The sequence below is a fragment of the Carcharodon carcharias genome, chromosome 26 (assembly GCF_017639515.1).
Source record: "Carcharodon carcharias isolate sCarCar2 chromosome 26, sCarCar2.pri, whole genome shotgun sequence".
Lineage (NCBI taxonomy): Eukaryota > Metazoa > Chordata > Chondrichthyes > Lamniformes > Lamnidae > Carcharodon > Carcharodon carcharias.
In genome coordinates this window covers 22,616,321-22,640,263 of record NC_054492.1, presented here as the reverse complement: position 1 = coordinate 22,640,263, position 23,943 = coordinate 22,616,321, and the positions used below count along the sequence as shown (strand labels likewise).

General features: G+C 44.6%; 1 protein-coding gene across 1 annotated transcript in view; it reads right to left on the bottom strand.

Annotated features, from left to right (window-relative positions):
- The window catches only part of slc24a1 (solute carrier family 24 member 1), a 36,264-nt gene extending 19,756 nt beyond the window's left edge, over positions 1-16,508 (bottom strand). Inside the window, exons 1-4 of the mRNA XM_041174891.1 lie at positions 15,356-16,508; positions 11,980-11,991; positions 9,933-9,952; positions 5,371-5,479 (exon numbers count right to left, since the gene is read on the bottom strand). Of these exons, the coding sequence (XP_041030825.1) occupies positions 5,371-5,479; positions 9,933-9,952; positions 11,980-11,991; positions 15,356-16,508 (1,294 nt within the window). The remainder of the gene's footprint in view (positions 1-5,370; positions 5,480-9,932; positions 9,953-11,979; positions 11,992-15,355) is intronic.
- Positions 16,509-23,943: the final 7,435 nt, after the last annotated feature.

Here is a 23,943-nt window from a genome sequence, read left to right as displayed (position 1 = left end):
AAAAATTGAGCTCCAGAATCTACTGTTGTTTTTTTGTGGAAAGGATCCTATGCTTCTACTACCCTTTGTGTGAAGAAATGTTTCCTAACTTCTCTCCTCCAGGGCCTGGCTCTGGTTTTAAGGTTGTGTCCTCGTGTCTTAGACATTCCCAGCAATGGGAAACGTTTATTTTTATCTATCTACCCTATCAGTTCCTTTCAAAATCCTGAACTCCTCAATCAATACCCCCTTTACCTTCTATACTCCAGAGAATGCAAGGCTGGTTTATGAAATCTCTTCTCATAATCTAACTCTAGGAGCCCTGGTTGCATCGTGGGAGACACACGTGGACTTGCCACTGTGAACAGCAAAGCCGATCTCATTGGCTTCTTGTCATCCATTTGGGCTGCTGTTTGCCTACAGAAAGTCCCTGTGGAACATGAGGAGCATGCTGGGACCCTCTCAGTGTTAAGCTGATTGAGCTCTGAGCTACCGGTGTGATCCAGCTTTCCTCCAGGGCTCAATAAATCTGATTAAAACCCAAGAACTTTCTTTCACTTGACACACATTCAAGCAGCTGGGGCAGGAAGGCTGGTAAAGCACAAGGTTAGCAGGATTGAAGTGAAGGTCACTGCATATGGAAAATCAAACAGCAGGGTCTCCTCAATAACGACAGGCAAACTCTCATTAATTAACAAATTCCAACCAATAAAATACATTCCTTTCCACCACTCATTGACCCGTAATTTTGCTAATTTAAAAAATAATTCCACAACATTCATTAATCAGCCTCTAAGGGCAGAAAATAACATTTTCCAATGGCTTAGTTTTGAAAATGAAAGGCTGCTGGCACTAATCTGCACTGATGCCATATTATTGGGATTTGAAATTTTAGGAAAAGAGGGGTTTGTTTCTTTGGGCAAGAGGAAAATTTGAGGTTTTCTAGATTACAAAGTGAACAGGAAATGGTTTTACCTGCACATGATTCAGTTCATCAGAGTTTAAACCCCATCTCTCGCTAGTTCAGGCTTATTATTGGCAGGGATGCAGGGGGTAGGTTTCAGGGTTACAGAGTGAGGGGATTAAGAGATTTGGACAGAGGAAAGATTTCCTCTGGTTGTTGTGTTTACAAATGTATGAGACCCAGAGGAAATATTGTCAAGAGTGTGAAGGTGGGTAGATGGGATTGAGGGATGTGGTGAGAAGGAGATATGTTGTAATGTGGACACTGCTATCTGTCAATGCAATAAGTGGCTTTTTGCATTAATTTTATAATAGTCAGCCTCACTGATAAATGCAGAATGGGTGATTGTGCAAAGGGAAAGATAACAAAACCATTTATCAATGTGCCTAAAATTGGCAGCCTGAATGAGAAAAACCTATCTTTCCTCAAAGATGCGTTGTTATGGTAACAGCTTCCTTTGATGAATCAAAATAAATTAGAATATAAAAATGCGACTTTTCCATCTGAACTTTGCCATCATTGAACCTGCCAAGATTCAGAGTACTGGAATTCCTGGGATTCAGAGTGCCAGATGTCACAGGGTGCAGTTTGCTCTATGGTGTGAATACAGTGTTGAATCTCCAAGGATGTAGAAATGGTTTCCCAGGAGGCAGAGTGTTGGGAGACTCTGTCAGATCTTTACAGCCTTTATTAAACAGAGGGAATATCAAGAGGACTGTAGGACACAACATACCTCAGAAATTGTCCCTTATTTATTTTAAAAGCAAAGAAACAGTCATAGTTGCTCATATTTAAACAATGAGCAGACCTAAACAAATGGTGAACTTATTTATCATAGATATTGATTCTGCATGTGCCCTCCAGACCAATGTACGAAGCATCATGAAACACCATCTGACTGAACTAGGACTGCCATCTCCGGATGGACATATTCCTGAAAGGTTCATCAAATGACCTCCTGTCTCCAACAGCCGCCCCCCCCCCCACCCCCCACCAACCCCCAATGTGGCCAAACAGCCTTTTATCCTGTTTCCTTCAAATAGCTGAAAGTTTTTGAAGAAAGTGAATAAGACACACTTTCTTTTTGATGGCTTTGTGATGGTTCTCCTGGATTTGCTCACTACAGAGTCCAGGAGATTAGTATTTAATTCCCAGCGATTCCAGGACAATCTGGGAGGGCTGTTGAACTAACATTCTCAATATTTGGACCTCCTGCTTAACCACATGCTTTAGAAAGCAATTTTTACCAACAAAACAGAGAGCTAAATATAAAAGGACTCGAAACGTCAACTCTTTTCTTCTCCGCCGATGCTGCCAGACCTGCTGAGTTTTTCCAGGTAATTCTGTTTGTGCTAAATATACTGGGCTGTCTTATTAACTTATGTCTTGGCAGTGCATCCAATACGGTCCTTTTAGATATTTTGTACATGTGAGGCTGTGAGGTCCCAGCAATGCTGGCCATGTTTGAGGTGTCATCTCTTCGCTCCAGATGTTGATCTAAATCCACTGCCAAAAAAAAATTGGGAAAGCAGAAGAGCAGGTCCGAACAAAAACAAAAAAATGCTGGAAAAACTCAGCAGGCCTGACAGCATCTGTGGAGAGAAAGACAGAGTTAACATCTTGAGTCCGTATGACTCTTCTTCAGAGCTTCAGTCATACGGACGCAAAGCATTAACTCTGTCTTTCTCTCCACAGATGCTGCCAGATCTGCTGAGTCTTTCCAGTATTTTTCTGTTTTTGTTTCAGATTTCCAGCATCCGCAGTATTTTGCCTTTACCTTTAGAACAAGTCCCAGTTCGGCATCAGTGTTTGTTATTCCTTTCCCAGTCCCTTTCCTGACCTGTGCTGGTGTACAGTTCTACCAACTGATCACTGTTTGGATTCAACTTATCCTCATCTCAGTGGCTAATACTTTTGCTTCTGAGCCAAAAGGTTGTGGGTTTAAATCTCACTCCAGAGCCTTGAGAACAAAATCCAGACTGATACACCCAGTGCAGAACTGAGGCAGTGCTGCACTGTTGGAGGTGCTTATTTTGGGATGTGACATTGAGCAACAGTTCTGTTTTCTAAGGTGGATGCAAAACATTCCATGACACAATTCAAAGGAGAGCAGGAGAGTCCTTTCTGTGTCCTGTGGCAATATTTAACCTTAAATTAACATCACAAAAACAGATTATTTGGTCATTATTACATTGCTGCTTATGGGAGCTTGCTGCCTGCAAATTGGCTGCCACATTTCTGACATTACAACAGTGACCACACAAGTCTTTCATCGATTGTAAAGTGTTTAGGGATGTGAAAGACACCAAAGAAATGTAAATCTTTCTTTCTTTATGTGTAACCTATGAGGGTGAGTGTCGGAGGTTGTTTAACATGGAGAGGGACATCCCAGCTGGGTCTGCATCTATCCCCACCCAAACTCCATAACCTGATGGGAAAATGTTGTTTGATTCACAGTCCAGAATCATCCAATCGGATAATGGAGAGTCGGCTCACTTTCTAATTGGCCATGTGAAGGCAGGTTGCTGTGAAGATTGGCACATCACGTGGCCAATGGTGGGAGCTTGGGGGCAATGATCAGAGGTGGGAAGTCACGTGATTAATCTTTCAAGAGTATGTCCAACCAGAGGTGGCAACCCAGTCTCTTAGAATTTATCCAACTCAGAAAAAGAAACAGATCTTCACTGAGGTTGTAGAAAGGACCTCATGGGGTTAAGGGAAAATTTCTTAAACTGATGGGAATGGTTCTCATCCCAAGAGCTTCATCACCGTGCAGTTTCCTGTAGTGATGAGTTTTATAATGATGGAATGGGAAGGAGATATACAGGTTTCCACACGTGCCTGGTCTGCAGAACCTTGTCAGCAGTTGTGACTCGCAGTTATCTGCTTAGCCTCCAATCTCTGCTTATCTATTTTTGAAAGGCAGAGTTGGTAATCCTTCAGAGTGATTAGGGACCAGAGACAATATGACAGCAAGAAAAGAGATTGACACGTGAATGAGATAAAAGGTCAACATTTTATTGAGAATTTCAAGTTCTTTTTAAGGTTACTTGGTGATGCGGTGCTGATGAGAGGGCGGAGACAGTTGGAGGTTAGGCCAATATTCCCTGGAATTTAGAAGAATGAGGGGTGATCTCATTGAAAAATGTAAAATTCCCAAGGAGCTTGACAGGGTAAATTCTGGGAAAATGTTTCTCCTGACTGGCGAATCTAGAATATGGGGACACTGTCTCAGAATAAGGGATTGACCATTTAGTACTGAAATGAGGAGAAATTTCTTCATTCAGAGGGCTGTGAATCTTTGGAATTCTCGACCCCAGAGGGCTGTGGATGCTCAGTTGTTGAGTATATTCAAGACTGAGATCAACAGATTTTTGGGAATTAAGGGATAGGGGGATAGTAAAGGAAGGTGGAATTGAGGTAGAAGATCAGCCCTGAATGGAATAATGATAAAGGAATCTCCAGAGGCTGTGTGGCCTAATTTCTGCTCCTATTTCTTATGTTCTGATGTACATCATTAAGCTGTTGCTATGTCACGACTACTGATTGCATCAAGAAATACACCAATCTCTTTGTCTGTTTTCTAGACTAAGCTTTGAGGAATGATAAAGATCTAACATGGGGGAAATAAAGATTTTTTTTAAATAATTTATAATTTATTGCTGTTTATTAATGGTTCATTGGATCTTAGATGATCTTTCCCTGATAAATGGTAACCAATTATGAATTTTTCTCAAACTCTCATTGGTTCTGGGTGATGGAATTAAACCTTGCTCTAGGTTAGCATCCAGAATGAAAATAATGTCAATCTCTGTTCTTTCCAACATCATGATACATTTAAACTCTTGACCCTAATCTAGATAAATTAGCAAGTCATTCAACACTGCCACCACAATTTCCTCCTTCATCTCAAATCCCATTTCCTAGAGAAAGTGGAACTTTTCCTGTACAGTGATACATTGGCTGTACGAAAAAGTTGTCATCGAAAGAGTGCAATTGATGGGTTTGTCTCCCTTCAAAATGGTTCTTGTTGGAGTTTAAGGAAATAGATACTCCATCCAGTGTCATGTGACACCCTGAAAGGACAGAATGCCCCAATCTGTTGGCTGGACGTACTGTTGTTTCATTGGGTTTCACTATAATTAACAATAGATCAATTTGAATTAAAATAGTATATTTTGCCTCAGTAGCAATATTAGTTATTTCCTATTCTTTTAATTATATTTAACAAGCAGCTGAATCAACATGAATGGAGGCCATTGCCATCCCAAATGCAGAAAAATAAACACCCCACTTTTCAACAAAGGCAATAACTCTTAAAGGGCATCTGACATGTTCTGTTCACTAAAATGAACCAATTGGTGAGGTTCCCAGTTGCTAAATAACCAGCTCTCACATTTGTACTAGACACAAGTTCAGTCATTTACCTTCAGTCAAGGGGTCCAGTGTATTGATCATGAGCTGGAAGATGGTGTTCCGTAGCATGCTGTTGTGTAGTGAGGGTGTGCTGCTTCCTCGTGTTAGAATCGCTTTGGGCTAAACATTGAACAAGAAAATACACCAACATATTGCATGCAATTTAAATCAGAGATTGCACACACGTGTTCAGAGGCAATTGGTTCAAATTCAAGTAAAATGTCAAACAAGTAGAAACTTAATTCCATTCATGAATATTTCTCCTAAGGAAATCTCTATGCTCCTCTAATTCTGGCCTCTTGTGTATCCCAGATTTTAATTGCCCCACCAATGGTGGCCATGCCTTCAAGTGCCTGAGCCCTAAGCTCTGGACTTTCATCCCTAAAGCCTAAAGCTCCCCCCCCCCCAGCCGCATCACCCCCAACGCCAACCCCCTGCTTTCTATCTCTCTCTCCTCCTTTAAGACATTCCTTAAAACCTATCTCTTTGACCAAGCTCTTGGTCACCTGTCCTCATATCTCCTTATGTGACTCTGTGTCAAATTTTGTCTGGTGACACTCCTGTGAAGTGTTTTGGGATGTTTTACTGTGTTAAAGGTGCTATATAAATGCAAGTTGTTGTTCTTGTTGTAAACAGGGACTCCTGATGCCACACAGTGAGCATTCCTACATCTACAACCAGTCAATGTGAAATATGCAAGAATTTCTGGGGCAATCCTACTTTTCATTCTCTCTACTTCCCTTTCACCTCCATGTGACTTCATGAAACAGCTGAACACTCCTGGAATGGAGAATGTGATGCCATGTCCTATCAGTCTTTAGTTTCCATTGAGTTTCCAACCCTCTGTCCCACCCTATCACACTGTAAGGAACCTCTGCTAGGTTTCTGATGGAATAACTTGATTGGAACTGACAAGTTATCTCTATAAGGATTGAGATTCTTGTTCTTGGTTGGATTGTAGCTTTAAAACTCATTCACTGGTACCTATAATTCCCTATCCAAAGCTTCTGAAGTCCCTTGATTAAAGTAAAATCTCTCACCCACTCTAACTCTATATATAAACCGCCTAGAGTCTTGTGTGGTTTTGACTTCTACCTTAAGCCTGGTGTTATCTTCCTTTTCTTCTTCTTCTTCTTCTTCTTCTTTGGACTCTGAATCAACACTCTTCTTCATGTAAGTAAAGAGAAATTGGAAATTATTGATCATTGAAATGTTTCACAGTTTTAGACTGAAGAATACATTAAATGGGAAAGTAGCTGCCAGTATCCTTGTGACAGCCTGGATCACCTTTTTCTTCCACAATTTCTCTCCCACAATATTTCTTTTCAAATCTTAACAACAGGGGAAAGTGAGAGATTGTCTCACTGTCAATCCCTTCATTCAAACCTGAACTCTCTCCTGATAACTTGCTACCCTCCAGATCTAATACTTCATCCACAGGACTTCATTTGGCAAGGGCAGGGTGTGCTTCTTGTACTTTTGCTTATAGGTTCTTTTTATAACAAGGGTGGTGCTGTTAGTCAAACTGGGAGCGTGACTCTAAAGCAATACTTGTCCACATCAACCTGTCTGCACAGGGGGTGGCTGAGGAGTTTCAGTTCCTCTGTACTGATTTCACAAACAGAATCCTTGCACATTTAGTGACTCCAGCCCAAATTGGACCTAAATGTGATTTGTCTGCACACTAGGTATAATCAGAATAATCATGGGCCGAAATGGAGGAGGGAAAGACAAGGGTGGGAGAGAGAAGGGGATGGGAATGTGTCTCCTGCAGCACAGCCTTATAAATAAATTCATACATTCAGATCAAGGCACCAACCCTATTGAAGCTCCCACTTGTAACGGCAGTCGGAGCAGTAACAACAGTTTTGAGAAAGCTGGTTTGGGTTGGTTAGTAAGCACAGTGCAGCTGTCAGAAAATCATCGCCTTGAGTTTTCTGCACAAAGGCAGGTCCACCACAGGTAACGTAAAGAGGCAGCTCCTAAATCCACCCCAGCCAGAATGAGGATTGAACCCTGTGCTGTTGGCACCAATCTGATCCACAGCGGTCAGTCAACCACCCAGGAGTCCCAGTTGCTGTGGCAACACACACTTTCACCTGGAGCTGTGGATAGTGATGGTAGAGGCTCTAGTTTCTTTCCATCACATGGGCATCTCTTCCACTTTCAAGGTGTGCTGGAAGGATTTACTAGCTGATACTCACCCTGTTTGGCCACGTTATGAACTCACTTCTTTGATCATCAATTCCTAGAGTGGGACTTGAACCCAGAGCTTCTGACTCTGAGGCAGGGACACTACCCACTGCAAGAGAACAATGTGTTTAGCAATAAGACCCTTCATTTGTGTGGGATACAAATCTCTCCATTGAACAAGAAGCTTTAAATCTGCCATCTTTAAGCTCTCTTGGTGACAATGGTTCTAACTCTGCGCATTGGATGAGAATCTAGAACCAGGGCTCACTGTTTAAAAATAAGAGGTCACCCATTTAAAACAGAGATGAGGGGATTTTTTTCACTCAGAGGGCCCTGAGTCTTTGGAACTCTCTTCCTGAAAGGGCTGAGGAAGCAGAGCCTTTGAATATTTTTAAGGCTCTAGAGGTGGATAGATTCTTGGTAAGTAAGGGGGTGAGAGGTTGGGTGGGGTGCAGATTTGACGTTACTGTCAGATCAGCCATGATCTTATTAAATGGCGGAGCAGGCTCGAGGGGCTGAATGGCCTCCTCCTGTCCCTTGTTCGGATGTATCGATTCTACCGGGTCAGTGTTGCTGCTTCATTGAGAAGCGGCAGCTTTTTCCGCGAAATGCTCGTCTTCAGGCGCTAACCTGATTTATTTCCCTTTCTCACAATGAGTAAACCTGTCAGTTTAACACCATCCGGGGCCAAGAGATAAAACATTCTGCCATTGAGTGCTGGCCAATAGGATGGCACAATAATCCGACCAACTGGATTCAAATACCCCTGAATTAGGTGGTATCCGGGGGCGGCTCTGCTGCTCTGCGCCTGTTTTAAACGGAGCCGAAAGAAGACAGGATTCCACCCCAGATTCCTCCACAGGACAAAGCAGATCGCACAGCAGCCTCCATAGTGACCTGTTTTTGCATATTCACTCGGACCCCTGACTGTCCCCCAATTCTTGCTGCAGCGAGTGAGAAATCTTTCTCTGACCGGCTCGTCCACTGCCTCTGACCCCATAATATTCTCGCTGCTGCTCCATTCCGAACTTGATACAAATTTCTTAAGCTTGTGGGGTGGGGTGGGATGGGAGGGGAGGGGAGGTGAGGGGAAGTCTCTAGATCAACTTTCTAGATGGTTCCTGTACAATGAGGGGAGCTATTGAAGGGAGCAGGGAGACTGTCCTGGAGCCACAACCAGTACAGGAATGAGGCACAGAGCCAGATCCATGTACCCGCCTAAAACAGCATCAAAACCTGGGCCTCCCAATAGGGTAAAGGTGCTGTGGAGTTTATTTGGAAAATGACACCGAGTGATCCTTTGTATAGAAAAGTTCACAACTGCTCTGGTGCTTTTAATATTCCTTACAACATGGACACGATATGTTCCCGACTCTCTCTCTCTCCTGCACCCCACAGCCTTTAATGAATTAGGAAGCTCCACAGCAATTGCTTTAAAGTAGGTCAGGGTAAAACAGGATTAGAGTGAGACTAAATGACAAGGAACGTCCTTGTAAGACAAGTTCATGTGAAAGGGGCCGAGCAAGCACATTGCACACAACATGGATCATTTCCTCCTTTGTAGCTGGCGATCTGCACCCTACAGAAGGACATTTTAGAGAAAGACTTCATTATCGACAAGTACATTCTTCCCAAATACAAACATCCTCGGCTGAGTTCCAAGTCTATAAAATTTGGCTGATTGGAGCTCAAGGAGGTTGTATAAAGCCCGGCAGAAACACGGCTGCTCCACTGCGGGAGGCGCTACTCAGGGGATCAGGTCCAAAACGTGCCCCTGTATTGAGACCTGGTTGGCGGGTGAAAATTAACAAACACACTTGGATTAGTAATAAAACCAGAATTGGTAGAAATACTCGGCTGGATCATCATGAAAACAGTAAAGAGAAACTAGTGTTTGGCTTTTATGCTTTTTTTTCGTTAAACCGAAAACTAATGGAATCATTTAGGACCAAACAAAACAAAAGGGGGCGGGCGGGGCTGAAGGAAAAAATATTAAAGTCAAAGGTCAAGTATGTTTACCCATCAAAACCTCAAAGGGGTTAGTAACTAGTGATCACATTATTTAGAAAACGAAAAAAGTTTAAAAAGCTGTTAGATAAAGGGACAGAAAGGAGTCTTCACATCACAGGGGGTGGGGGTGGGGGTGAAGTGTTACAGGAAAACCGACTCCAATTTGGATGAAGGGAATATCCCGCAACCGTGTCTTTGCTCAGCCCGAACCATCCAGCTCTCGCTCTAATGACCCAATCACGTGGAACATTCATTATAATCGTCAACTAATCTCTAAATTTTCATTCTCTGCAGAACCACGATATCTTCTGGACACATTTTCCAGAAAACAGGAAATGTAAATTTAATGTGGACCTCTTGTCACCGGAACAGAGAATCTTAAGGAATCGTCTAATTGAGGTGTTCGGAATTATGAATGGGTTCGAACGCTTCAATTATGAAGGATTCTTTGGTTAATAAGCAAAGGTGGGTGGGGGGGAGATGGACCCAAGATTTCATCCTAAAATGAATAATGTGGAGGAAAGTTAAAAGTCTTTCATGCAAATGACTAAAACATGGAATGATTTATCACAAGAAGCAGAGACTGAGGCCATTGTAAAGGGAATCGGGTGAATGTTTGTAATTGAATTAAAAATAATATAAGAAGAGCAGAAAGTACAGTTGGAGAGCTCCCATCGCCCTGATAGAGTGAGTGACCTTTTTGGGTTCTGTAACCTGTATAATGGGCACCACCAATCTCCACGGCTGGCCCTCTCTGGCCATTGGTGCCAGTAGTGTAACCCTGCCCATCTCACTGCAACACTAGGGCAAAGGCAGTCACAGGGCAACTCAGATAATCGAGAAACAACCTATTACTTTAAAGTAGAATTTAATGGATCCTTGACCCTCCACTGAGGTTGGTTGCAATGAGTCCATTGCTTGTTTCCAAATAAACACAGATTCACTACTGGAACCGGGGAATACAACATGAACTGGGATTAGGAGGAAGAGTCCCTCTCAGTAATGTGGTTGGGTGGACTCTGGGCAATGACTGTTTGCCAGCTTTACCTGGTAAACACAATCCGGCAATGGCAGTTAGTAACGTTGGTTATCTACCAGCCTGCGACTGTTCTAGCATTAACTTTCACAACAGGCTGCATATTTACCCAGTAAATAGAAGCATAAACCATCCATTTTAAATGTGTGTTTCTATGGCATTGTGTTGGAACTGGGGCTGGAAATCATATCTAACTACATAGTAGGACAATGAGCTACAAATGGAACAGAACCGTAACACTGGGTAACTGCCCAGCTGGTACATGTACTGGATAGACTGTAAGAAGTTAATGGCCACACAGAGAGATTCAGCTGGCCCTTGTACTTTGTACATAGATTTGTATCTGGAGTTTATACAATCTGCCATTCATTCATCCATTCAATCCCAACAAATATACTGGAAAATCTGTGTTTCACAAGACATGATTAAACTAATGATGGTATGCTACAGTTGTAAAGTAATAATGGCAATGTGTTAACTGGTGGTTATTGATCACGAGAAATATGACCAGGAATAGGTCACTTGGCCCCTTGAACCTGCTTTGCATTTAATAAGATCATGAACTGATCTTCAACCTCAACTCCACTTTCCTGCCAGATTGCATATCCATGAATTTCCATAGAATGGAAAAATCTATTAATCTCAGCCTTGAATATACCACGACTGAACATCCACAGCCCTCTGGGCCAGAGAATTCCCAACCTTCTAAGTGAACAAATTGCTCTGCATCTCAGTCCTAAATGGCCAACACTTTATCTTGATGAGAACATAAGAACATAAGAAATAGGAGCATGAGTAGGCCCCTCAAGGCTGCCCCACCATTCAATAATATCATGGCTGATCTGCCCCAGGCCTCAACTCCTCTTTCGTGCCAGCTCCTCATAGCCCTCAACTCCCCGATATTTCAAAAACCTATCTACCTCCTCTTTAAATACTTTCAGTGATCTAGCTGTTAGTCCCATTAGTTTGTTAAATACTTTGTCCCTTGTGATAGAGACTGTTTCCTCCCATTAGCTCCTTGCTTATCTTGTATCTTTGGGATGTTTATTGTGTCCTCCATCATGAAGACCGATGCAAAATATTGTTTAAATTATCTGTCATTTCGCTGTTCCCTGTTATCAGTTCTCCAGTCACATCCTCCAAGGATCCCACGCTCACTTTAGTCACTCTCTTTTTTTATACCCGTAGAAGCTCTTGCTGTTTGTTTTTATATTTCATGCCAATTTACTTTCATGATGAATTTTCTCCCTCTTTATTAGCTTTTTAGTCATTCGCTGCTAATTCCTTTAAAAATTCCCAATCCTCTGGCCTATCACTAGTTTTTGCCACTTTGTATGCCTTAGTTTTTGATTGGATACCCTCCTTGACCGCTTTTGTTAACCAGGCGCCGTAACTATGTTCACACTCCTACCAACTAATTGTTGCTGCATTACTCCATGTAAGTCATTAGTGGAGGATCTCCTGATGATGACCAATCTGTGTGAGCTGTGAACTGTAGGCAGGTGAAGTTCTGAAATTCCTATGTTGCAATTTTCCAGAACCGTTTCCTCAAGACTGCATCTTGGACTTTGGATACCAAAGCTACTATAACAGTAGCACAGGCATCCATAAAAGATATTCCTCGGTGCCTGTACACTGCAGAAACATGATCTCTGCTGCAGCTACCATTTTTGCTGATACACGATCAATGGCAGACTGCAGCGAGACAGATGTTGCTCCAAAACATCCCACATTTGGATGATGCCAGTGAACTTCTGATTGTTGAATCCCTCCCATCCAACTAGATCGCCTTCCAATATTGTGCACAAGGAGGTAAGAGATTCCTCAGTACCATTGCAATTCTTTACCAACCTCCATTTGAAAGCAAGACTATTAAAGTCTAAACCTCCACACCACTCCATTGACAACATGGCCACTAAGATCTGCTTTCTCAGACAGCTGAACAGGGCCCTCAGTGTGCTGCAGCTCCGCCACATATCTGTTGGCACTGATCAAACACTGGCACCATTCATTGTCTCTTCCTTGCCAGCACTCTAGTTCACTCAGCACCCTTATCAGTAGCAAGCTTCACCTTAATGTGCTTATCTGTATCAGTACCTGCTTCAGGTTGGGTTGGTGCCGGTTGGCATTGGGCTCTGGTGGACTGTTTGGGAGTGACTGTTTCTCTGATAAACTCCCTTTCCCCTGTGAAAAGAGCAGATGGGGATGAGTATGTAAGGACATTTCCCATGCGTGTATTGTACTTGGTCATGTTGAGTAGGTGGACATGTTCATGGAGGATATCATACAAAGCATAAAATGGTTATGAGCTGGGTTGATTATCACTAGTTTGTTGTGGGATTGCAATTTTCACAAACCTAATGGCTGCAAATTTTCTTTCATCTGTGGTCATTCAATCTGAGAGAAACCACTTGTTGCACATTACATTCCAAATTACACTGGACACTAAGCTGTCTATTATATTTACTTTCTCTTAAAATATAACACCAATTGGATTGAAATTGGTTATTTGATTTACAGGAAAGCATTGGACATATACCTGAAATACACAGATAGACCTGGAGCCTTGAGTTTTCATTCATTGGAGAGATGTCTCCTTCAAGGAGATCTGATTCAGTATTTTAATGATTAACAGGCATTAACGACCTGAAGTATAATTGTTAATGGTGATGGGTCTGGGCATAAATAAATGGGCCAACAGGTTAATTTTTCTCCAAGCTGATCAAACTGTGAAATAAGATTCTGGAGGGTGAGAACTGACTTCTTATAGTTCAAAAGAAAGTTTAAAGTGAATTTTTGGAAATAATTCATGGCAGAAGGAGAGTAACATTCTTGTAGTAAGAGCTTGGAGCCTAATGGGTCATTTTCAGTCTGATTGCTTTAGTAAGTGAGGAGAAGATTTTTTGACAGCGGCTTTCATGTTTTGCCTCTCCTATATGGTGGGTGGGGTAAGGATATGAGTTCAGTAAGAAGTGGAGCGAACACTTGATTATCTATCCTTGCCTCCGTAACCCAGTCATCTCCACCATACTTTGTATTTGTGCTAACCTTTCTCTGGGGCGGTACTGCTGCTTCTTTGCAAGCACAACTTTCCTCATCCGCACGTGGTCTCTGCTCATCCTATATAATAACACGTATTCCTCATCTTTTGTAACAGTTCCTGCTTCGGTCCCGGGAGTTGTAGAGACAGCATTCAATACGGCACCAGTCTGCTTGGAGACTCACTTGGAGACCTGCAGCACTTTTTCTACAGTCCTGGCGACCAGCGCGTCTAGGGCCTGGTCCATGAACTAGGGTTTCTGTTTCTGTTAAGTCATTTATAAAATCCAGTGCACTGTCTAACTTTCCAATATTTTCAAACTCAACAACCGATTCATTGAAACGATTTTTGCTGCGTCCTATTCGCTGCCAATAGCGTGAAATAAATGCAAGGCAGTCAGTTACAGGCAGTTATACAATTTAAATGTTGCTAGAAGATAGATTTAATTTGGTTTAAACTCACTCCTACTTAATTGATCCAACTCACCAACAAATAATGGAACGAGTCGAGTTTTCAAATAATGTCAACAAGTATCTCTCACCCGCGACAATCTGCTCACTAATGGTCAGTTTCTTCCAACAGACCATCCGCTTAAATCTCTTCACAACATTGATCCAGAAATGATCGCAAGAGTGGAATGTCACTAGACTGAGCGAATACCTCCGCCATTAGCCCTGCTGCACCTAAAGGGTGTAGTTACAGCAGCAGCTCCCTCAGCTACAGCAATAGCACAGAAACACGAACCTCCACGCCAAACACATGGAACTTACTGCATAACTTGGGCATCATTAATTCTACAGAACAGTGAATGGGCTATTGTAAAAAGGGACCTTTGCCGGTTATATAGAACCTCCATAAGATCCTTCGGTATCCGGTGATGCCATTGACCAAACTTCAGTTGCTAAGTTTTTCACACTTACACCCTCACACACACACTCTTTCTCTCTCAAACACTCACACACACTGTCCAACCACCCCCCCCCCACCCCCCCACACACACACACATTCACACACACACTCTCAAACACCCTCACACACACACTCTTTCTCTTTCAAACATTCACACACACTGTCCAACACCCCCCCCAACACACACACACACACACAAAGACACACACTCTCAAACACCCTCTCACGCACATGCACTCTCTCTCAAACACCCTCTCACACACACACCCTCTCTCTCTCAAAGACATACACACACTTTCAAACACCCTCACACACACAGAAACACACACACACACTCAAACACCCTCTCTCTCAAACACAAACTCTCTCTCAAACAAACACACCCAAACATCCTCTCTCAAACACACAGTCAAACACATACACACACTCTCAAACACCCTCACACACACGTTCTCAAACACCCTCTCTCACACACACACATGCACTCCTCAAACACACACACTGCCAAACACCCTCACACACACATACATACTTTTTCTCTCAAACACACACACTGAGACACACACACACACACTCAAACACCCTCTCTCTCAAACACACACATTCAAGCACCCCCTCTCTCACACACACACTACCTCTCTCTCAATCACTCACACGCTGTCAAACACCCTCACCCACTTTTTCTCTCAAACACACACACACCCTATAACCGGAAGTTAACAAGTGAAGACTCCACTTTAATATCATTGTGCAGATTTGAAACTCAAACAGGCCAAAGATGTAATGAAAGGGTTAAATGTAAAATCACTAACCTTGTTCGGATTGATCATCGACATTACTTTAACCACGTTATTATTTTTCACGACATTCGCCTTAAACCATTGTTCGATTTCTGCATTGAATTTCATGAAAGACACGTAGCTTATGTATCCACATAACAGGAAGACACTTTCCCACCACTCGATCATATTGTCTAGAAAGAATATTATCAACATGATCAGGTCCAAAATATAGAAAGAGACATCCCGGAATAGAGGCCACCAGGTGAGATGCAGGATTTCCCTGGAGGAGATGGCGCACATTCCGATTACAAACAAGATGTTGAACACTGCCGAGCCCACGATAGTCCCGATCCCCACATTACTGTGGGAAATGAAGACTCCAATCAGAGAGGTGAAGAGTTCAGGAGCCGATCCTCCCGCTGCCATGAATGTCGCACCCGCCACATCGTCGGAAATTTCCAATTTCTCAGTAATCTCCCCTAAGGATGGTACAAAAAACTCATCGCAGACCAGGGCCAAAGCGATGAACATATAGATCATGCCCAACGCATGTAGGATCACCCAGCCCTGCCTGCGCTCCTCCACCGTGAACAGGTCGGTTGGGTATTCACCCTTCGTGTGGGCAAGCGGAGGGTCACTGTTGTCCGCTTCAGCGCTGGTGTCCCCCGGGGCCGGGGTAGATGCTGTAGGAGCTGGAATGATCTCATTCCCCACTCGGATGCATCCTCTTAATCGAGGTGTTCCTGTCGCTGTTGGTGTGGATATCTCTCCTGTGCTTGTTATGTTGGAGCTGCTGATTATATCAAGAGGGGTTGTAGGGGCGCTAGTTCTGGGGTCTTCAGTTGTAGGGATCCTGGTTCTGGGGGGCCTGGTTCTGGGGGGCTTGGTTCTGGGGGGCCTGGTTCTGGGGGGCCTGGTACTGGGGACTCCAGTTGTGGGGGTCCTGGAGCTGCTGGTCTGGGTTCTGATGCTGGGATTCGTTTCCAGAAGTTTCCTGCTCTGGATGGAGAGATATTCCCGACTTTGACTGCCTCCGTTTCCAGCTTCGTTTTGCGCTCTCCGCGGTGCTGAAAGCTGGAAGTTTCCGGTGAAGAACTGGTAAAGGGAGCAAATGATCAGGGCAGAAATCAGGAAGAGAATCCGATTCCATGACAACTTTCTCTTCCTTCTGAGATGCATGTCTGTCCCCGAAAGAAGATTAGATTGTGTTTGAATAGATTATTGCTGAAGATTAGAAATGTAAACCTCACCCAGCGGTTTCTCTGGATGAACTTTCTTTTGCTCCTTTTGGGGTAATTATTTCCTTTGCTGTTTATCTTCCAATTGATTGAAGTGTTTTTAGTTCACGGGCAGCGGGTCTGTATATTTGTTACTGGGTTAGAGGCACATTTCCCGATGTCGATTTAAGCAGTAATCTCCTCTTTAACCTGTGTAAGTGGAAAAACACAAACGGGAAATCATAAGACTGAAAAAAAAAGCACAGGAATTTATTGGGAAATGTACAAATCGTCCCGAGCATAAAATGATATCGGTTACTCGACCTGTGCATTGAGAACTCCTCCAATACCTGCTTCATAATTCAACCAACTGCCTGTCATCGACTTCAGCTTCTGACTTTAAGGAGATTAAGGACACTGAGTGAACGCGGCAGTTTTGAGTGAAAAGCTTTAATCAGATCTGTCCAGTGAGCTCCCTCTCACCTCCTACATAATACACCCAATACCTTGCTTCAAACACAACTACTGTCCTACATGAATATCACACATCGGAAGCAGGCACAGTGCTGATGTGACAGGCAGTCCTGTACGGACAACATATCTCTGTTTCTGCAGATAGATAAACACACCTTGACCAGGTTTCTATGGAAACAGAAATAATTTACCTTGACTATGAATAATGGAGCAAATTCTCTCTACCGGCTGTTATTAAACTATTCCAATTGTTGCATTAAAGTTATTGAGTTAGATTTTAAAAGCCCCAAGTTATTAGAACGTTTAACAAATGATCAAATCGCCAAACCTCCACCTGGAATTTATAGATTTCGGCTCTGATCGCTTTTACCTGGAGCCTATCGCTGTGTCTGGAGTCAGACTGAAGGAATGTATCACTGATGCCTCAAGATTTTGTTTCTAGTCCGAAGTTCCTGTGGGAACTATTGAGAGAACTGGGGCGAAAATGTTGGTGTTTCTTGTCTCCTTCCCCTTAACTGATCCGGGTCAAGTGTGAAGGACATTGCCAACAAGGAGAGTAAATCTGCAAAACACTAAGGAGATTAGAACAGCTTTCACACCAACCCAATTTTAATGTCAGCAGCTCCAAAGAAAGAAACGTTCACATTGTTTACAGGACACAAACATTCCGCTTCGACTGTAGTTTATTAAATCCAAGCTAGCAACAATGCTGCTGGACTAATGTTATGGACTGGACTATAGTAAGAAAGTGTTACATCTTCCAATCAGATGTAAATGATATGATTACCAGTAATCCGCCAGGACAAAGGCCTCCCTCATTACAGACCCGAGGGCACAAAACCACAGACTCACCCATCAGCACTATCCACCATTCAGTATATTGTAACGCTTTTAAATTTCTGAAATTTCAATACCTTTAAATCTGTCTGAGTTTCACTGTTGCTTTTAATGACTTCTGTATTTTCCTCTAATTAGATTTTTTTTGTTTCGAAATTATTGGATGTATGTAAATATCTGGATGTCTGATTTGAACACCTCAGTTTGAAAGCTGCTCTGTGTTTTCTCTCTGGTATTGGTTAGTTTTGACATCAGACCTGAGCGTGTGGTCGGTGCCCTGGAATGTTTGAAGTGTAGAGGCCCAGAAATGGGGCTAACTCGACATATAAACGCGAATAAACTGCAAGAGGACCCAAAACTCAACCGGTGAATCTAATCCCAGACACAACTCATTTCTTCAGGATGGAGTAAAAAAGGAGTGACTGCCTGAATAATCAACAGGAGTTTTCCAATCACTAGCTCCCCACCACCTCCCCCCCCGACCCCCCTCGCCCCCTCCTCGCCACTCCCAGGAGAGGGAGCAGGCGCCGGGGGCTGGAGCGCTCATATTGTGTTCTCTCATCTGTCTGTCCGACATCAGATCAGCCCGGAGGCAGATTTTCCTCAATCCAACCATCAGCGAGAATGGAGCTCCATCAGCGAGCCTCATGCTTTAAGCGCTGAATTGCTTCTCCTCCTAACTCTTCCCCAGAATCCTATTGCCCCTGTCTGTGCCCACCCTGCCCCTTAGCCCGACAGTAAATCCATCACCAACACAGATGACTTTAGACATTTGCAGCGATGCCTGTTTACGTCCGACCCCCGTCTACCCATCCCTGCTTTTTACTCCTGGACGTTTCGTCCTCAACCCCCTGACCAAGTTTCCAAACTCTGTCCTGGCCAAACTCCCGCTCCTCATCCGGGACTGCTCCCCTCCTGCACTGATCCCAAGCACCCATCAGCCCGCGCCCCCTCTGCTGTCTCCAATTGCAAACACCTCAACTCAGAAAACCTTAGAATGATAGAATGGTAACCATACAACACAGAAATAGATCGTTCGGCCCATTGCGCCCGTGCCAGCTCTTTGGTAGAGTTATGCGAATAATCCCACTCCCCCTGCTCTTTTCGAAAAGCTTTGCCCATTTTCCCTCTGAGCATTTCTCCAGTTTCGTTTGAAAATGATTCTTGATTCGCCTTTCGGCCGGTACTTTGCGACTCTCTGTGTGGAAGTATCTCCTCGTGTTGCCTCCTGATTCTTTTTCCAATCACCTTCAATCTGTGTCTTTCTGGTTACTGACCCTCCCGCCCCTGGAAACAGTTTCTCTCTATTTACTCTATCAGAACCTTCATGATTTTGAAGACCTCAATTAAATCTCCTCCTAACTTTCTCTGCTCCAAGGAGAAATAATCCCAACTCCTCCAGTCTCTCGGGAACCATCCTCCCAGGAACTTTTCTAGTGACTCCCCTCATACTCTCTCCAAAGCCCCAACATGATTCCTAAAGGAAACTGCCCACAATTAGACCCAATTCTCCAGCTGGGGCTTAAACTATAACTTGTCCTTGGGTTCCCTGGGCTACCGTTCCTGCTGCTTCTTTGACAAACGCTTTAGGCGTGTGGATAGTGAGGAGGATACGGTCGGATCTAATTAGGATGTGACTCTGTTACTGAGCCGAGAGACGAAAACGAGATCATTTCTGACGGTACAAATCCAAAACTTTACACTATCTTTTTTATCTCCTTTATTTATTCGTATAGGTTTTGCTCCTTATTTTGCCTCACATATTAAAACGAGAGGAAAGTTTTTGTAACTTTAACAAACTTGAGGAAACTCCCTATTGGCCGCCGCTGCCACAGCGCCGCCTGCTGCCTGCAGCCAGTTTCAGCTGACTGGCGGCTCTCCCCTGGCACCCTGCCCTCCCCTGGCATCCTGCCCTCCCCTGGCACCCTGCTCTCCCCTGGCATCCTGCCCTCCCCTGGCACCCTGCCCTCCCCTGGCATCCTGCTCTCCCCTGGCGTCCTGCTCTCCCCTGGCGTCCTGCTCTCCCCTGGCATCCTGCCCTCCCCTGGCACCCTGCTCTCCCCTGGCATCCTGCTCTCCCCTGGCATCCTGCCCTCCCCTGGCACCCTGCCCTCCCCTGGCATCCTGCTCTCCCCTGGCACCCTGCCCTCCCCTGGCACCCTTCCCTCCCCTGGCACCCTGCTCTCCCCTAGCATCCTGCTCTCCCCTGGCACCCTGCTCTTCCCTGGCATCCTGCCCTCCCCTGGCACCCTGCTCTCCCCTGGCACCCTGTCCTCCCCTGGCATCCTGCTCTCCCCTGGCACCCTGCCCTCCCCTGGCATCCTGCTCTCCCCTGGCATCCTGCCCTCCCCTGGCACCCTGCTCTCCCCTGGCATCCTGCCCTCCCCTGGCACCCTCCTCTCCTCTGGTGTCCTGCCCTCCTCTGGTGTCCTGCTCTCCTCTGGTGTCCAGCTCTACAGGGAAGGGCTGAGTATTGGGATCTGCTAGATTCTGGTCAGAGAGGAGCTGGTGCAGTAAATATCTTTCCTTAAATAAAATGAGGAGACACTGGAATAAAAACTGAAAATGGTGAAATATTTAAAAGATGTTTCAATATCTGTGGCGAGAGAAACAGGGTTAACAAGCAGAACCTTGTGCCACCTCCTGTGGTGAGTTTGGTGGTGGGGGACATTTAATCAGATGGGAGGGCGGCAGGTGAGGATCCCATCAGCTTCCTGCCCCCACACTGATTAAGTCCATGGTGGAAATGCATGTGGATGGGTCTTCCTGTCCTGTTGGCAATAGAGGCCCTTAAGTGGGCAATTAATATGACTTAGGCACCAGAAACAACAAAGGCAAACCCAGCCCTGTCAACCTGCCCCTTAATAGCATCTAAGCATTAGTGCTGAAATTTAGAGAGTTGTCTCACAAGCTAGACAAGCAACAGCCTGACATAGCCATAGTCACCAAATCTTACCTTACAGATAATGTCCCAGGCACCTTCATCACCGTCCCTGGGTATGTCCTGTCCCACTGGCAGGACAGACCCAGCAGAGGTGGAGGCACAGTGGTATACAGTCAGGAGGGAGTTGCCCTGGGGGTCTTCAACATCAACTCTGGACCCCATGAAGTCTCATGTCGTCAGGTCAAACATGGGCAAGGAAACCTCCTGCTGATTACCACATACTGCCCTCCTTCAGCTGATGAATCAGTGCTTCTCCTCCACGTTGAACACTGCTTGGAGAAAACACTGAAGGTGGGAAGGGTATAGAATGTACTCTGGGTGGGGCACTTTAATGTCCATCACCAAGAGTGGCTCGGTAACACTGCTACTGACCAAGCTGGCCAAGCCCTAAAGGACATAGCTGCTAGACTGGGTCTGTGGCAGGTGGTGAGGCAACCAACAAAAGGGAAAAACATACTTGACCTCATCTTCACCAGCCTGCCTGCCACAGATGGATCTGTTCAAGACAGTATTGGTTGGAGTGACCACTGCATGGTCCTTGTGGAGACAAAGTCCCGTCTTCACATTGAGGATACCCTCCATCACATTTGTGTGGCACTAGCACCATGCTAAATGGGATTGACTCAGAACAGATCAAAACTGGGCATCCGTGAGGTGCTGTGGGCCATCAGCAGCAGCAGAATTGTACTCAACCACAATCTGTAACCTCATGGCCTGGCACATGCCCCACTCTATCATTACCACCAAGCCAGGGATCAACCCTGGTTCAATGAAGAGTGCAGGAGGACATGCCAGGAGCAGCACCAGGCATACCTAAAAATATCAACCTGGTGAAGCTACAAAACAGGACTACTTGGGTGCCAAACAACGGAAGCAGCAACAGGGCTAAGCGATTCCACAACCAATGGATCAGATCTAAGCCCTGCAGTCTGCCACATCCAGTCATGAATGGTAGGGGACAATTAAACAACTCACTGGAGGAAGAGGAGGGCTCAATTTTTTTTTCAGAAAGTAGTGGTGGATCATTGAATTTATTCAAGTCTGAGTTAAATAGATTTTTGATAGACAAGGAAGTCAAGGGTTATGTGGGATAGACAGGAAAGTGCAGTTGAGACCACAACCAGATCAACTATGATCTTATTCAATGGCAGAGCAGGCTCGAAGGGCCAAATGGCCCACTCTTGGTCCCAAGTCCTATGTTCCTACGTACCTACATCCCCATCCTCAATGATGGGGGAGCATGGCACATCTGTGCAAAAGTCAAGTGTGAAGCATTCTCGACCATCTTCAGCCAGAAATGCCGAGTGGATGATCCATCTCGGCCTCCTCCAGAGGTCCCCAGCATCACAGATGCCAGTCTTCAGCCAATTCAATTCACTCCACTTGATATCAAGAAACTGCAGAAGTCATTAGATATTGCAAAGGCTTTGGGCCCTGACAACATTCCGGCAATAGTACTGAAGATTCATGCTCCAGAACTTGCTGAGCCTCTAGCCAAAATATTCCACCACAGCTACAACACTGACATCTACCCAGCAACGTGGAAAATTGCCCAGGGAAGTCTAAGTGATAAAAAGCATCATTGACAGGTCAACAGCGCTATCAAGCAGCAATTACTCAGCAATAACCTGCTCACTGATGCTCAGTTTGAGTTCTCCAGGACCTCTCAGCTCCTGACCTCATTACAGCCTTGGCTCAAACATGGACAAAGAGCAGAACTCCAGATGTGAGGTGAGTGTGACTGCCCTTGACATCAAGTTGCATTTGACTGAGTGTGGCATCAAGGAGCCCTAGCAAAACTAGAGTCAATGGGAATCAGGGGGAAAACTCTCCACTGGTTGGAGTCATACCTAGCACAAACTGTAGATAGTTGTGGTTGTTGGAGGTCAATCATCCCAGGACATCATTGCAGGAGTTTCTCAGGGTAGTGTCCTCGGCCCAACCACATTCTGCTCTGAAGAAGAGTCATAAGGACATGAAACGTTAACTCTGTTTCTCTCTCCAAAGATGCTGTCAGACCTGCTGAGTTTTTCCAGCATTTTCTGTTTTTATTTCAGATTTCCAGCATCTCCAGTATTTTGCTTTTATCTTCAGCTGTTTCATCAATGACCTTCCTTTCATCATCAGGTCAGAAGTGGAGATGTTCGCTGATAATTGCACAATGCTCAGCACCATTCGTGACTCCTCAGATATTGGAGCAGTCCATGTCCATATACAGCAAGACCTGGACAATATCCAGGCTTGGGCTGGAAAGTGGCAAGTAACATTTGTGCCACAAAAGTGTCAGGCAATGACCATTTCCAACAAGAGAGAATCTAACCATCGTCCCTTGACATTCAATGGCATTACCATCATCACTAGATCCCCTAGTATCAACACCCTGCGGGTTAATATTGATCAGAAACAGAACTGGACTAGCCATATAAATACTGTGGCTACAAGAGTAGGTGAGAAGCTGGGAATTCTGTAGCGAGTAATTCACCTCCTGACTCCTCAAAGCCTGTCCACCATCTACAAGGCACAAGTCAGGAATGTGATGGAATATTCCCCATTTGCCTGGATGAGTGCAGCTCCAACAACACTCAAGAAGTTTGACACCATCAAGGACAAAGCAGCCCGCTTGATTGGCATCCCCTCCACCAACTTAAACATTCACTCCCACCTTCACCAATGCACAGTGGCAACAGTGTGTACCATCTACAAGATGCACTGCAGGAACTCAACAAGCTTCACTCAGCAGAACCTTCCAAACCCGTGACCTCTACCACCTTGAAGGTCAAGGGCAGCGGATGCAAGCGAACACCACCACCAGGAAGTTCCCCTCCAAATCACTCACCATCCAGACTTCACTGTCACTGGTTCAAAATCCTGGAACTACCACCCTAACAGCACTTTGGGTGTACCTACACCACATGGACTACAGCAGTTCAAGGAGGCAGCTCACCACCACCTTCTCAAGGGCAATTAGGGATGGGCAATAAATGCTGGTCTAACCAGTGTAACTCACATCCCATGAAAGAATAAAAAAAGTCAAATTGTCTTAAACTTGTCATGCGCCAGTGATGGGAAAATGCAAATTTACACAGTTTCCATTTTAAATGTGGATAGGAGAATTAAGGGGTAAAGATGAAATGTGCAAGAA